Below are 16,581 nucleotides of genomic sequence, written 5' to 3' on the forward strand. Positions count from 1 at the left end.
ATCTGACGATAGGAAGACTCTACAGAGGGATCTGGACAGGCTGCATTGATGGACTCTGGCCAATTGTATGAGGTTCAACAAGGCAAAGTGCTGGGTCCTGCACTTGGCCACAACAACCCCATGCAATGTTCCAGGCTTGGGGAAGAGTGACTGGAAAGCTGCTCATGGAAAAGGACCTAGGGGTGCTGATTGACGGAGCTGAACATGATCCAGCTTGTGCCCAGGCAGCCAAGAAGGTCAACAGCATCCTGGCCTGTATCAGCAACAGCGTCGCCAGCAGGGCCAGGGCAGTGATCATCCCTCTATACTGGGCGCTGGCGGGGCTGCACCTTGAATCCTGTGTTCAGTTCTGGGCTCCTCACTACAAGAGAGACATTGAGGTGCTGGAGCGAGTCCAGAGAAGGGCAATAAAGCTGGTGAAGGATCTGGAGCACAAGTGTGATGAGGAGCGGCTGAGGGAACTGGGGTTGTTTAGTCTGGAGAAGAGAAGGCTCAAGAGGGACCTTGTCACTCTCTACAACTACCTGAAAGGAGGATGGAGCGAGGAGGTGGCTGGTCTCTTTTCCCAAGTAACAAACAATAGGAGAAGAGGAAATGGCCTCTAGTTGTGCATGGGAAGGTTTTGACTGGATCTTAGGAAAAGTTTCTTTGCTGAAGTGGTTGTCAAGCAGTGGAACAGGCTGCCCAGGGAAGGGGTTTAAATAAAAGATGTAGATGAAGCCCTCAGTGGTATGGTTTAGTGGTGGACTTGTCAGTACCAGCATGAGTTGGATCTGATGATCTCAAGGGTCTTTTCCAGCCTAAATGATTCTGTGATTGTGTTCTGATCTTTCTTTGCATTTCTGTAGAAGTTGAGGTGATTCCTGTATGAAGTTTAGAAGGAATTTCATGATCTGTTGGTACTGAATTTAAGATGCTGAGTAAATACTATTGTTGCTTGAGAACAGAAGTGTACAAATTTGTCTCAAGAAAGTGATTTGGAAAAAAAATCAACCTGCTGCAAACTGCAGATTCATTCATTCAGTAATTGCTTGGGGAAGGTGATCGCTCAAAATATTACTGTCATTCTCACTTCTTTGTCTCTGACTAACTGAAGTCTTTGCTTGTGAAGTAGTTGTCTGTATTGGGATTTGATGCATCTCTCTTGGTTTCTCTGTGATTTGATTTGGTTTATTTTTTTGAGAGATTCTTCAGTCCTTCGGAGCTTTGGACAGCCAGTGTTTTAAGCTCACATCAAGGCAGTCACTCCTTGTGTTAAGTGGCCCAAAGTTTAATTCCTCCAGTCTTCACAGCAGCCCAGTGTGTGCTAACAGTCTGCTCCAATGAAAACTTCTGCCTGGCTTCCTCCTGTATTTATAGGTTGTTTACCCAACATTAAAGTTTCCAGAAAACACCAGAATGGCCTCTGCTGGGGAAGCTCTGCAAGAACAAGTTGCCTTGCTATCTTATTTCAGCTAATGCATTTCTCATTGAAGTGTGTAGTTAAATATAATGCCAGCCATACACTAGAAGAGTTAGCTCATTAAATAGTCACTGAAAAGCCCTTTCAGAATTTTTTTCCCTACATGCAATCCTTACCTGCATGGTAAATGCAAAATAAAGAAGCAGTGGCTAAGAACATTGGGGTTTTTTTAATTTTTAGTCTCAAATACGAAACCACAGTATTGCCTTTTTTCATGTATACAAGTCAGTGTAGTCTTAGGATAGCAAAATAGAAGAATCTTTTTTAATCAGTTATTGTTCAAAGACTGTTCTTTCAGTCTGAATTTTGTACTGAAAACAAGGCTTCATCACAGGTACATTGCTCAGTGTTAATGTGCGAAGGCTTAAATGACTGATTGAGTCTTGCTCTTAAACATGAAACATGAAGAGATGTCCCGGCAAACAGCAGGAGGGAGGGTCAAGGAGCTTCCTTTTATGCTCCCTTCTGTGCATAATGCATAAAGAGTTATTTTTAATGTTACTTGGACCACTGGTCACAAGAAAAATAAAATCAATTTGAAAAGAGAAAAGAGAGCAAGTAAATACTACCCACATTTTTGGCTAGAGCTTTGTCTTGTGTTACTTCTGTTTTCAATCACGTACTCCTTGTATTGCATCATTTTCTAACCCATCTTGCTCTACAGATTTTTTTGAAAGGGTCACAGTATGATTTTTTTTTATAGGTACACTCAAGAAGATCATGAAGATAATCTGCCATCTTTTCAGATCTCTGTAGGAATGGACATTTAAATAAAGTTTCAGTTAAAGTAACCCCATTTTTTTAATTTAATTTCCTCTTTTTTTTCAACTCACTGATTCTTCAACAATCAGGAAGCAAGACAGTTGAGCAATGCATTGTTTTCTTGCAGAAGCAGTCAGAGGTAGATGTTAGTAAAGCAGGACCAGAGTAAGACATCACAACCCTTTTGGTGTTGGTAATTAATTGCCCTTCTGACACTAGCTGGCTCTTTTGGCAAGAAGACAACAGAAGGGTGAGCACACCCCCTGCTCTGCTCAAGAAAACTGGTGGTTTGTCAGAGCAATTCTAATAGGTGTCTTGAGTTAGTATGGACCAGAGCATACTGGGAAGCATTGACATGAGCCATGTAGTTGGTGGGGCTGTTGCGGAAGGCATTTTCAGCCAGTGACAGTACATGCAGCCAAGAGCAGTAACATTCCATCCACTGGAGTTCAGTCCACCAGCCTCCTTGGATTCCAAGCTTGGACCAACACATGCATCCTCTCTGTGTGTTTCCTCAGCTAGGAAGCCGTGTGGAGAACAGCAGGGTCCAAGCACTTCCTTAGTAACAGGATGAGACATCTCTTCACACTTGCTTCCATGGCACTAGGTGCTAGGACAGAGGTGGTTTGGGAACTAGGTTTTCTTCTGTCTCTCCAGTTGAGGCTCTTAACCTTTGTAAATGAGTATTTGCTGTGTGAGTGCTTTGTAAAAGCCAGTGGCTGTTGCTGAATCAAACAGCTTTAAAAGAGAGATTAACCTTCTTGGAGGTTCCCATACAATGTTGCAGTCTTTCATAATGGGTGGGAGATGGCCTGACCTCCTAATCCCTCCAGAGTCTGGGTTTACAGGGGCTTCCACCTCCAATTCAAGACTCTGCAGAAAAGCTTGGAAATGTCTAAGGAGTTAAACATCAGAAGGGGTGAATGTGGGCAGGGTGTGTTTGACAGTTCCAGCAAAACTTAGGAATGGGCTAGAGCTCTACATAAACCCACAGTGTCAGAAATACAGGAATCTGGGTAAAACTGTGGCAGCTCTGCTAGATAGTCAAGGGTTCTCGACTGAGCAAGACCCTAAGCAACCAAATTTGACTTCAAAATTGGCCCTATTTAGAGGAGCTCTCAGTGAAATGACCACCAGGGTCCCCTTCAAGCCTAAATTACTCTCTGCTTCTCTAATTCTTGCTGTATCTAGATTCAGCCACCATGTAGTCATAAGTTTATCCCTGTGTTCCAATTCTGCTTGTGTTTGTGTAATTGTAGTGGTGAATACTTTAACAGTCAGAATCAGTAACAGTCACAGGAATCCAAATAGATACTTCCTTGTGTGGAAGCAAATTGAGAAAATTATCTAATGACTTCAGTTGTAATGCTCAGTGGGATATAAAGCTGAGCAAACTGCTGCTGCTTGCAGTGATACTTCTTTCGGGACAATTCCAGAACGTAATTCTTTGGGGTGAGTTGTTGGGTGTCATGTTATCAAGCTATATTCTCATCCCACATTCCCCTTAACCCCTCACAAGAATTTGCTGTAATCTCAGTTCTCTCCATTTATAGAAATTGTGCAAAATGTCTGCAGTTTTCCAGTAGAAGAAACTAGCATCGTCATGGCTGTTACAGAGGGGAAGTTCATGCCCTGTGACTCAGAAAGAAGTTGATAGGGATTTTGTTTCAATTTTCTTGTGTTTCATCTTGGCTTCCTTTGACTTCACTCAGCAATCTACCTTTTGAGCCTACAAATAGTTCAGAGTCTGAAATTACTGGCATCACAGTGGTTTCACTAGTTAAAGTACAGTGGTGCTGAAGGGCACAAACCTTGATTCCTCAAGACATTCTTTTATCTAAGAAATAACATTATCATGAGAATGCCTGTCCTCTGTCTAACGGCTAGTTCTCCAAGAAAGTTAAATGGAGACCCATAGGTTTTCATTGCAGAATTGGTTAGCACTTTGTATAAAGAAGTTACCATAGGCAGATGGTGCAGTTTTGTTGAAAAATGTTGTACTAAGAATGACAGGCTCATGTCTTCTGGGGTGAAAAAGGTTATTGTTTTAAATAGTATTTTTAATATTTTAACAGTTTGTTCTTAAACAAAAAAGTTTTAGTGCTTACATCCATGCAGACGTGCAATGTGAGAGTTCTATCATATTTTGATTTGTAATTTGAGAAGTACTCAGACTTTTCTCTGTGGAGTCTAGCTGCATGGCTTTTATTTCTTTGGTGCAGAAGCTATTTTTTGACAACTGTTTATCTGTGAATGGCAGGATATTAACATCACTTCAATTAAAAGTAAAATAAAGAGGGCAATACCACTGTTAGGTATCTTAGAATCATAGAATCATGGAACAGTTAGGGTTGAAAAGGACCTTAAGATCATCTAGTTCCAACCCCCCTGCCATGGGGTCCCCTGTTTAAGTAGCATCTTGACTTATCCAAAGGCAAATGGAGAGTGTTTGCTGTCTGATGATAAAGAGGAAATGTGAAATCCAAATTGTGCCATTAGTTGTTGACTTTGAGAGTGAGAGATGAGGTCTGAGACTAGACAAAGTAAGAAGCTGGCTGCTGTACGTTGGTGGTTGAGTATTTGCTGTTACGCTGTTGATGCTGAGTCAGAAATTGAGGCTGTGAAAAGTTAATTGGCTTGCTAGGAAGCGCGTGAGCATTGTGGCTTAGTTGATTCAGGTGGTGCGGCATTAAAAAGTGTCAGAGAGGTTAGTTAGACAGATCTGTGTTTAATTGCCTAGCCACTACTATTTCTGAAACGGTAATACAGTTTCTGTCATAAAATTTACAATAATTAGGAAGTATAATTTTAATTAATGTTATTTTCAGCCTGCAGCATAATAAATTTAGTTTCCAAGAAGTCATGTCAACCATTTTGTACTAAAGAATTTGTTAAGGAATTTTATGCTAACTTCCTAGAATACCTTCACCATTTTAATCAACATAAGTCACCCAAAATGCAGGGTATGTTTCACATGCAGCTATTGTGATACGCGGAGAGACTCCACAACTCGTTAAAGTTGTAAAGTAGGTATGCTTTTATTCAGCACTGAGGTGCATCGGGATCGCTCCTTCAAAGTATGCACACCTCAGTGTCATTTTCCCGCTACATTTATCCTCCAAAGTTACACACCTATACATATTCATGATCTATCCCCGCTTCGTATTATAATGAGCTAAAAAGTCCTTTGCACATGCGCAGTGCCTCCCCGTGGTCATAGGTGAGGGTCTCAGGATGAAGTAAATGAGTCTTCCTCTTGTGGGCAGGGGTCTTCAAGATGAAGTAAACGAGTCTTCCTCTTCTTAAACTTTTCACCTTTGTCACATCTGGATGCCCCAGTGATTACACAAGTAGCTGAAACCAGCCATATCTGTCTGTCTTTGGATTAACTGATAAGTAGAGAAGAATGAGAAGGAATAGTAGAATGGGCCAACTGATATGTAGATGTGGTGAGGAGGAGAAGAATGGTAAGGAGGATGGGTCGACTGATAAGGAGGATGGGCAGAAGAATGGTATGTAGAAGGCAATTTATGTTTAGTGGGGCCCCTAAATTCCACAGCCTTCCAGGCGCTAGCGTTTCTTATATCAAGCCCCCTTGTATCAATTGGTGCAAAGAGTAATAGTACCTTGAATTTGTTGAAATTATTCTGTATGTGTTACTTCTACTTATTTCAACAGGTGACTGAGCTAGAGTGTGTGAGCAGTCAAGCCAATGCAGTCCACACACATAAAACAGAATTAAACCAGACAATACAGGAGCTAGAATCTACACTGAAGAAAAAAGAAGAGGTATTTTCTAACATTTATTTGTGGCTTTTCTGTTATGTCATTTCTAAAGGCTTTCAATATTAAGCTTGTTATGGCTGGTAAATACTATATTTATTTAGATGTTACAAAGTGAATTTTTTTCAGTTGATCAAGTAAAATTTTTTGCAGCTGTTAATAATTTTGAAATGGTTAATATTTTTTCATGTACAGAGCTAGGTATCTGAACAACAACAAAAAAATCCTATGATGTTTTCCAGTTCACTTTTACCAAGCATATTTGTTTGGAGGGGTAGGTCTTAAGTGGTTTCCACAGAGCATTCATCACTCTGATGGAGTCCAAATTCACTAAGAAAGGAAGCTGTCATAAGAATGCTTTCTTTTTTCTGGAGAGTAAAGTTTGGAACAAGTAACAGATCAATACCTTTTTCGGGCCAATCTGTTTTTTTCAGGCTATGTTAATATAGCTGACTTTTATGTTCCCCAAGATGAGCCCTTAAACGCATGCCAAACCCCTAGCCTGAAACTTGATGATACTTCCTGTGGCATCTGCCTTTGGCTGGACCAGCAGCAAGAAAATAAAAGGGATTGGAGTACCTGCACTGGCATGAGTCCTAGAGGAAAGGAGATTTGTGGCAGAGTGGTAAAGAATTGCTTCTGTATGGTTGGTAAAAAGGAGGTGGAAGAACCTGTGTATGAAAGATTATTTGTCCCAGTAAGACAAGATCCCGTGAGCCCTCAGGGGGTGCCTTGAGGCACAGTAGCTACAGAATATCCTCCCAAAATGGAACAAAACCTTTTCCAAACTACCTGATACTTAAAGAGATTAGCCTCAAGTTGGTAATGTTTCCCATTATGGTGCCCATTCACTTTTGAATTATGCTGAGCTGTTGGCTACAAAGAGAATTTACTATAGGGAGTTCTGGAAGGTGAATATGTCCTTCCAGGGAGAAGTACTTAATAGTTTTAAGTTATACATTCTAGTTTCATTAACTGTTTCTATTCTTGTCTTCCAAGTTAAGAAAAGGCTTCTCTTCCACTCATTATTTTACCTGTATTTGTTATTTTTATGTCTTATTACTTTCTTCTTGCCAAATTAAAGACACCATTTCTTTTAGACTCTTTTTGCGACATCAATGGTCATTTTTTTTGATGCTCAGTGCTGCTGCTAGTGACATAATGTGCGGGTCACAGGTGAAAATTGGATCTTTCTCTTGGAAAAAAAAAAAAAGTAGGATAGATTCTAATAGAATTTTAAGTGTAATATTGTTTCTCTTAATTTCAAGGACCCTTAATTTTCCAGGAGAAAAATATTTCAGATCTTTCGTGTTAGAAAAAAAAACTTCGACTTTTACAAAAGAAAATGTTGTTTATTCACAACGGAATCACTGATTTGGAACACTGATTCATGAGTATTGAGAGCAGGGCTTAAACATGTGCTGTGATGGGCTGTAGCCAACTGCCAGTTTTGTTACCATTGCAATGGCTTGCTCAGGAGAAGAAGCAGTAGCCAGCTTACCTGCAGCCAAGACAGGTAAGGTATCGCTAGCAAGGTTGTTTCTTCTCCCTTAGGAAATAGAAGGTTTGAAACAAGAAATCGACAATGCCAGAGAGCTCCAGGCACAGAGGGATTCTCTGACCCAGAAGTTACAGGTGAGCTATACTGTATCATCTTAATTTAGAGAGAAGGAAAAAAGTGATCATTAAGTGAGCAGTTCACATCAGCAACTTTGTGGTATATTCACTGAAGGTGCCAGATAAATATGTAAGTTAGACTGCATTGCAAAGCGGTAGGCTGGGATGATCCGTAGGAATTTGTATCAAAATTTCTGCCTTCTGTATGAAGTTGTTATTTGTACCTGAAGGAACAGACTCAAATTTTATTTACAAGTCCACAGAGTACTCTCAGGCTAGCAGATGTCTTTCAACAATACATGTCCTGGGCAGTTCTGGTCTCATTTTCGTTGGAGTGTCTTCCCGTAGGTCTTGTGTGCCACTGAAACCATCAGGCTGTATATCATCAGCTTGAGTGATGATATATATGGGATGAGTTTATTCAGCTTTTAAACATGCCCTGAGAAAGTAAAGGTTGAAGGCTTCATGTGTAGCATAGTCTTTAAAAACACACTTTGACATTTTCTTGGAATTACTTAGAATCACTGTGGTTTTATTGGGTTTTGTGGATTGTTTCTTTACTGTGTGTAAAGCTAGATACCTCAGCTTTACCAGAATCAATGTGCTCTTTGTACATTCTCCTGTGCTACCTCTGTCTGTTGCTGGGCTGACCAGTCAGCACATATGCACCTCCCCTGTGAAATCTGCAGTTGTAATAGTGGTGAACCAAAGCTTAGATGGGTTAAATTCTGAAGTCAGACTTCAGAATTTTAATAGGAGTGCAAACTCAGGTATTAAATAGCTCCAAATCCAGAGTGCTGAAATGTGACCCTTGCTGTTCTGTGGCACAAGCTAAATCATGCCCCATCAGACTAGCCACAGCTGAAAAATTACTAAGTAGTTATTCTTTGAAATGTGTTAACATGAATAGGAACTTCCTTCAATCTCATTTTAGCCTACAGAGTAAACCACATAAGAAGAAAATTATTTTATTCATTTTTCCCTGTTCATAAGTCAGATTACTAGGAAAAAGTATGCTATTACTTTAAACAATGTTTAAGGATTGCTTTGAATACACCTGAGCTTGCCTGTTTCACTATTCAAAAAATTGTTGCTGGCTTTAGGCTAAAAATGGGAATTTTCAGCTGAAAATGTACTTACCTGAGAGACTCAAAAGGGAAATTTTAATGAAAGTTGGAAATTGTTCTAGCAGCAGCATATGCAATAATTTCAATGTAAGATCATATGAAAAATAATACTGAGCCAGGAATGAGCTATCCTGAGCAAACAGATTTATGAAAGACTAGTAAAAGATTGAAGATTAGAAAATGAAAATTTTTTATTAAAATTGTATTTTATATAGTCAGTAGCTTCCTTTGGTACATCTTTAGTATGAATATATTGTCTATATATGTCCATATATGTCCATATGTCATGTTGTAGGTGATGAGTTTCTGAAAATAGGTCTGCATGGTTAAATTCAAGTAAATTTAAAGCTCACTTATGATCTCAGTTAAAAGCCTTTCTTAAGCTTAAAGTTTATTACTGACCTGATGCAACCTATCTAAGATATCTGGAGTGTTTGCTTTGCTGTAATTGTCATGCTTCGACTACACCAGCCTACTCTGAGCCACCTTACCACTGTGACATCAGTGAGATGGTGTTTTCTTCTGTACCTCCAGACAAACCACCTCACATCTGTTCACTTAGTTGACTCGTCATCTGTTTTCAGGGTAATTGTCTCCAGGGTCTGTGCTTTTTTTTTATTGTGCTGTATTTTTTCCCTCTTGTGCCTGCAAATGGATTATGTAACACTAAAATAATTTGGAATATAGTCTGTATGAAAAATGCTATACCAAGAAATTATGATTTCAAGGTGAATTGCATTTCTAACACACTCATACCAGGGAATGAATTAAAAATCCAATTGGCAAATTCCAGTGACAAGCAGTATGTTAACACTGTGAAAGGTACGTATTGGGGCCCTTGTTACTTAGTAATTCCATTAGCAATGTAGAGAGAGCATTCAATGAATCATGATCAGTGTGACTCTAACAGTAAGTCAGGATATCTTTATTACTATGGCTGATTCCCAAATATAGCTGTTGTGTATGGTTTGAATATTTTATTCAGATCCTTGCACTGAATTCCACAAAAGATGATTACAGTGCAAACAAAGAACAATAACTTGTTAATAGCTTATTTCTTTTATAGAAGAAGACAATGTTTAAGAAATTACTGCATCCACTGTAAGAAGAGCTTTTAAAAACAGGGCAAAATACACTCTGCAAAGGGTCTGAATGTATCAAAAGAGTCAGTTTATTTTTAGATGAGATTAACTGCAAATAAAGTGAAATGACCCAACTACGGAACAGATTACATTATATGGACACCTCTCCACTTCTTCCAGACATAGACTTGTTTGTAATAGGAAACTGCACATGAGCTGGACATGAACTTGTAATGCAGTACTATTGAAAAAAAAATATCATTAATATTAGTCTAGAGTAAATAAGTGTAAGGATCAAATGTAAAATTTGGGAAGAAACAGTTTCCAGAAGTTAAAAGCAACAGTTCCTGGTGTATTTCAGTTGATTCTGTTTCCCCTACATCATTAAATATGTTAAGCATCAGTTAAGGAAAATAAAACAGAAGAAAGTGTGGGAGAAAGTCTGTCTGAGGGAATGTTTGGGAAGCTAAGTGTATATGGATTAGGAAAGAGATGTCAAGAATGGAATGTAAATAAAATATGCAAGCTGGAAGTTTGAACAAAAGAATGGATCTCTGAGGACATGCAGGGCAAGGACTAGCAATGGAGAGTTAGTCTGTGGCTGAATATGGATGGAAGCGCCTATGCCTAACACAAAGCATTTGGTTTTACCTGAGTGCTACCACCCTAACAGGTCACAGCAGAACAATACCTCAGTTTAAAAGTGTCTGAGGAGGACCTGAAAGATGATCTTCAGCATTAGGTACAGGCCAGTGGGATACTCTTCAGGCCCAAATATCACAAAACAGAGCCATATATGTATCCATCCATTTGTTCCCTTTCATCACTGGCTTGTCTGCTTATAGAAATTAATTATGTCTGGGGTGAGAGTAGTTACAAGGAGAGTTTCTAGAGCACACGCATTTGATGAGTAAAAGAGGAGCAGTGACAGGAGATGCAGGACATCTGAGTAAACATTGACAAACAGTAGTCGTTTTTGTGTGAGCTAAAGAGGGGACTGTTATTCCTGCAGAGCTGAGAGGACTTTAAATTTCCCTTTTAGTCCTGTACTGCAGTCACTTGGTCTCAGAGGGTCTTGAACCTGTGCAGGCACTATACCAGGTAGTACTTGTCAGTACCCAGTCTGGAGGGCAGGAGTAGGCTCAGTGAAAAAAAAAACAGAGGGAATGGATGGGTTATAATCAGCTTGTTTGTAGCAGGAGTGGGGTAGCAAATCACTATATAAGCATACATGTGTTTTAATTGCTCTTACAAACACTCTTTTCAGTTAGCTTCCTTTAGTGCTTTGGTAACTATATTGCCAGTGTTAAACAGTTTAATTCTTCTCTTGGTCCTGGGAGCAAGTGGTAATTCCTTCTCCCATCTGTGCTGTCCAAGACCAGTGCCCAAAACTCTGTAATTTTTGACTTGCCCATTTACAAACAAGAAGTAAGGAAGGTATTGCAGTTCAGCTTGGACATAACCCTTGGCTGCACAAGCAGCCAGAGATACAGGGAGATCAGGTTCTCAAAGATCTGCAGGGGTCCCAGAGCTCTCCACCACTCCAGAGGCTGGGAGCCAAAACTGAGCACTGGCCACATCACCCCATCCCTCCACTGGCTAGGGGTGCAGCAGCCAGTTAATGCTGCCATCAGACTCTTCATGGGTGGAAACACGTCTTGGGCCATGGACATTGACACAAAGCTGCTGTTTTATACTTGCTACTCTTGACTGTATCGGTCAAGATGTTTCTTATGGTTAGCTGAGATCTTTCCAGTGTAAGCATGAATATATTTGTTAGCTTTGAAAGGAGACAGAAGAATCATAACAAAACAAACCAGTGGGAGAATGGGAGGGCAGAAAAAGGAGTCCCTTGCACTTGGCTTAGTGGCTGGTGCCAAATTACCCTTCCTATGGCTGTGTGAAACTAGTTGTTGTAAAAACTCAGAGCAGGTCCATTAAAGCTTTGTGATACAAAGCCATTGTTGAGAGAAGTGGTATTGAAAAAATGCTAATACATGTAACGTATGTAAGTGGATGAATTCACTCTGCACTTCTCCAAAGAATGGCTCCACAGGGCGTGTGGTTACTGAAAACACTCTCCCTCTGCTGCCTGTGAAAGTGTTTCTCATAACAGAAATTAGAAAGTTTAGCATGAATTTATGAGATGTGCAGTGTATGGGACAAATGACAATATGTTGTTCTAGACCCACACGACAGCCAAATTAGTCATCTGATAGAAGAGAGAGCACCTAGTTTGCACAGAGCTGGGTGGCCAGGACCTCCATCCCTAGTCAGGCTCTGAGCTAGAGCTGGGCCTATTCAGAGTCAGATCTTCTCACCTGTGTGTAACACAGCACCACCTTGTCTCCCTACCTACTGTATGGGAGCAGCTTGGCTCTCATGCTTTCCTGCTCCCACAGGTGCCCTGCTTTGGGGACAGCGCTTGCAGGGGTTGCTGTGGGGCACCATGCAGCAAGACAAGATGTTCAGCTTACACTTGCTGGTTTAAATTTGTCACAATCGATGTCACCTTGACATCAGTCTTGCTAGTTGATGTTTCTGTCTTAATTTTCAGGATGAAAAGCATGTAATGTGGGACAGGAATAAAGCAGTACTCCTCCATCCATAAAGCAGTATACTAGATGGGTTTCTGTATGAGATGGTTTAATGGGAACTGTCTCCTTGAGTAATTCACGTAATGTAAGTCAGAGAATACTTGAACTTAAGTAAACCTTTGAGAAGCTGTTTTCAGTAGGTGGTACATTTCTGAATGATAGAAGCAATAACTTACCAGAGTAAGTATATTACCATCTGTTGTTTACTGACTAAATTTTATCCTTCTCCAAAAGTTTCTGACCTTCAGATGAATTACTGAAAAAATGGAAGAATTGGCAGTATGTATGAGATCATAATAACTATTTGGGTTCTGGTTTTGGCTTAGGGAAACTGTAAAGGGTTGCAAATTGTTTTAGAAAACCGTTGACAAAACCAGCACACGAATACCAGCAGGAGGTGAGACTGCTTTCTCTTTGCAGACAACACAATTAACATGTTATGTATTTTCTCTGAAGGAAGTAGAAATTCGAAACAAAGACCTGGAAGGCCAGCTGTCTGATCTAGAGCAACGTCTGGAGAAAAGTCAGAATGAGCAAGAAGCATTTCGCAATAACTTGAAGACACTTTTAGAAATTCTTGATGGAAAAATATTTGAACTATCAGAGTTACGAGATAACTTGGCCAAGCTAATAGAATGCAGCTAAAGAAAATGGGTTTTCAGTGCCAATCAGTTTAAAGATGCACTGTCTCTCTTCATAAGACTGTGTTGGGCTCTGCATCAAAGTTGCACAAAATTAGAAATTGCTCCTCTGAGAGGGCGTGTTTTAAATTTGAGTCATATTTGAACATAAAATTTAGAACTTACTTAGCTGTATCTCAATTTAGAAAAAATACAACAAAAAAACTTGAATTACAGATTACCTCCTTGTACATTATTGGCCACAGATACTTTGAAAGATACTAACAGTAATTGAATGCAATCCTTTTCTAATTACAAGTTGTGGAAGAATTAGCAGTGTTCCAGGTCACTTCCCCTTTTTGTGATAGAAACAATATAGGTTGTCTGCTGTTTTATTTATTTAAGATATTTAATTGCTGTGTTTTGTGCAAGAACTTAGTGATGACAGCCCTTTATTTTGTTGTTCTTAATAATTTCTCAGGATACTTTGCACTGTGAAGAAGCAGTGCCATTACCAATTTATTCTTGCCAGGAGTGAGAGAGAGTTGCATCTTTAATTGAAAAAAAGTTACTATAACTGCTTGTATAAAGTTCTTCGTTGGGGGTTTTTTGGTTGGTTGGTCGGTCTGGAATTTTTTTTTTTACATATATATATATGTACACACACACACACATATATATATATACTGAAAGATATGGTATTTCTTTATGGAGCTTACTCTGGTGTTCTGCAATATTGTCCAATGTAAGGTTTACTTTCTCATATGAATTCCATGTAATTACAGTGAGATGCTATCTTCCACTTAACTGTATTTTGAAGCCAACCAGTGATGGAAGGTGAGTCCCCAGAAGAAAGGGAAAAGAAAAAGGAAAAAAGGCAAAAAAACCCTGAGAATTTTAAATGTAAAATTCGACATGCGCAGATGACAAGGAATAGCTAGTTATTTGTTTTCTGGCCTTGATACAAATATCGAATATGTATGTTCAAATTAACTGTTACCCTGTTCTGCAGGAGACTTTTTCGGAATGTCTCACGGATTTCAGGTTTTGTGAATAACGGCTTATGGAGAGTACTGTTTTATTACAGATTGCTTTAAAGGCATAGAGCTATTGCAAGGAATTACTCGTACACTGAACTTGTCCAACCAAGAAGGCTGCTTGTAGAAGTTTTGTTGTCATAGCGAATTGAAATGGAGACATGTTTACTCTTTTATGGTCTTCATATCACATCTTAATTGAAAACACACCAGGCAATATTCTGAACTGTTAACTAAATGTTTAAAAACAGGAAATTGAATTCAGTTATCCTCAGTGAGCAGGTTTTAAAGTTGTTTTGATGTAATTTTGACAGACTTTTGGCAAACACACATGTCTTTATATAATAGATTTATTTAAAAAACAAAAACCTCTTTGAAAGGTAAGCCAAGTGTCATGCATCTTGCATCAAAGTACATTCTTGCCATAAACTGCTTGTAATGCTGAAGAAGGCTTTTTACAAATGTATGAATGAATGTCAGACTTCAGAGTCAAAAGATGCATGGACCTTTGTTTGCTCCCCAGATTAATTTGAATGTTAAACATGAAATCTAGCTGCTTATTAAATTTGTACAACACAATTTTCTCCATTTAGAGACTACTATTCAAAACTAGAAAATATAAGTTTGTTTTCATGTGTGTACTGTGTGTATATACACCATGTAATACACACAGGTTCTCATTTTTGTTAGAAATACATGCTTTATTTCTAAAATACTGGGGTTATTTTCTTTACCAGTGATTTATCAGGTCTCCCCTGACTAGTCAGGAAAATGGTTTAGGTCAATGCTAAACCATTGTGTATTATACAGTATGTAATGTAGACAATGTTTAAGTTTTCTCCATATTTTGGGGGTATTTTCTCATGTATTTTATTTATTAAAAGGGTGGGGGGAGCTTGGTTCAGCGTGCTGCTGGTTGAAAACTTACTTTGTGGTGAGCTACATGTTTTGCATTTGGTGGATTTTACACAGTGGTGTGTTTATCTTCATCATGTCCAGATGAGCAGATACTACCATTTTTTTAATTTTATTGGGGATGTTTTGGCCTGATTCTCCTGTCACTTTAGCTGCTGTAAACCGGATGTGTCCTTGATGTGTCCTTGTGTTATGACAACTGAATGTCAGTAATATTCAGTTGTCCTAACATCTGTGGAAGTACAAGGAGAATCTGGCCTGTTGATGCTCAGTGGACATAATAAGGATGAAGAAAGAATAAAACCACAAAACGTTAATGATGGAATAAATGTAATATTATTTTTAATGATATTATTATTGACTTTTTAAGGATATTATGTCATTTACATGTGGGAAAATAGTGGACAGAAATATTTCCACTTAAATTTTGTGACTATGTGTGGTACATGAGTATTTCTATGTATACGTACACACACATATGTATATACAGAACATGGAAAAATTTAGATGTGCACATTTTTAATATTTTCCTATTGAAATTAAATTTAAAATTGGAAATTGATATTTGAGAATTTCTTTACTCATAGAGTAGATAACGCTTAATTTTTTTTTTATTTTATTTTAATAATACAGTTATGGAGGACTGCACCTTTGAATTCCCAGATAGTTGCCAAACATAAATGTGGGATAAGGTGGACGCACGTGCACATATAAATAAAGTCCTATTACTAAGACTATTTTTAATGTTCATGTACAGTAGGTGAGTGTTTAGAAATTGCAATCTAAAGTTCATACTTAGGTGGCTATACCTACTGTAGACTCTCCACTTCTGTTTTACAATGGAAGTTTGCCCACTTGGAACATTACTTTCCCAGAGACAGGTACTATACATCTGTGGGAATATATATAGGAGGAAACAGCGTTTGAGTACTATAGCCTGAAAACATGACCATGAACTTGCACTGTAGGGGAGAGCAGTCACATTGTGTATAACTTCTTATATGGCAACTACAGTGTTGTAAAAAAAAAAAAAAGCGGAATTACCAAAAGCCTAACACGTACCCAACAAAAAAACAAACCAAACAAAGAAAATAAAAAAAAGAAAACTCAAAAATGCAGTTTTTTATTTTGAAATACACTTGCTGTTCTCTGGAGAATGTACTTTTACTGTTTATTTTTTTCTTAACTCTTCTGCAAGTGTGTGCAAGTGATAGCAGCAGCTACCTTAATCTTTCAGGTGCTACTGGATTTTGCATTATTAGTGTGTTATGTTGTGAAATCCTGACTTTGACATAACAGATTTTTGTAAGTATATCCCCATCTGGATAGTTAGTTTTTGGAGTGTCTTGTTCATGATCCATATGCCTCAATGATCCAGAAATTGCATTTTTCTATGTGGACAAAGTAAAACGTGTGAATTAATGTGTCTGTTACAGACTGGGAATTCCTTTTCCTGGCTAATATATCCAGGAAAGAGGAGGACAAAATGAACTGATAATACAGAAATGCTGTTATAAGGTCTCTGAGAAAATACATTTTCAGGTAAAATAAAAATAAATAAAGGGCTAAACCAGATGTA

General features: G+C 38.6%; 1 protein-coding gene across 1 annotated transcript in view; it reads left to right on the forward strand.

The window, feature by feature from the left end:
* The window catches only part of HOMER1 (homer scaffold protein 1), a gene marked incomplete at both ends in the record, with an annotated part of 64,315 nt that extends 51,240 nt beyond the window's left edge, over positions 1 to 13,075 (forward strand). The window contains 3 exon segments of the mRNA XM_080638280.1: positions 5,903 to 6,013; positions 7,562 to 7,642; positions 12,887 to 13,075. Coding sequence (XP_080494406.1) covers positions 5,903 to 6,013; positions 7,562 to 7,642; positions 12,887 to 13,075 — 381 coding nt within the window.
* Between the last annotated feature and the right edge of the window lie 3,506 nt (positions 13,076 to 16,581).

This window comes from Psittacula echo (assembly GCF_963264785.1).
Source record: "Psittacula echo genome assembly, chromosome: Z".
Taxonomy (NCBI): Eukaryota; Metazoa; Chordata; class Aves; order Psittaciformes; family Psittacidae; genus Psittacula; species Psittacula echo.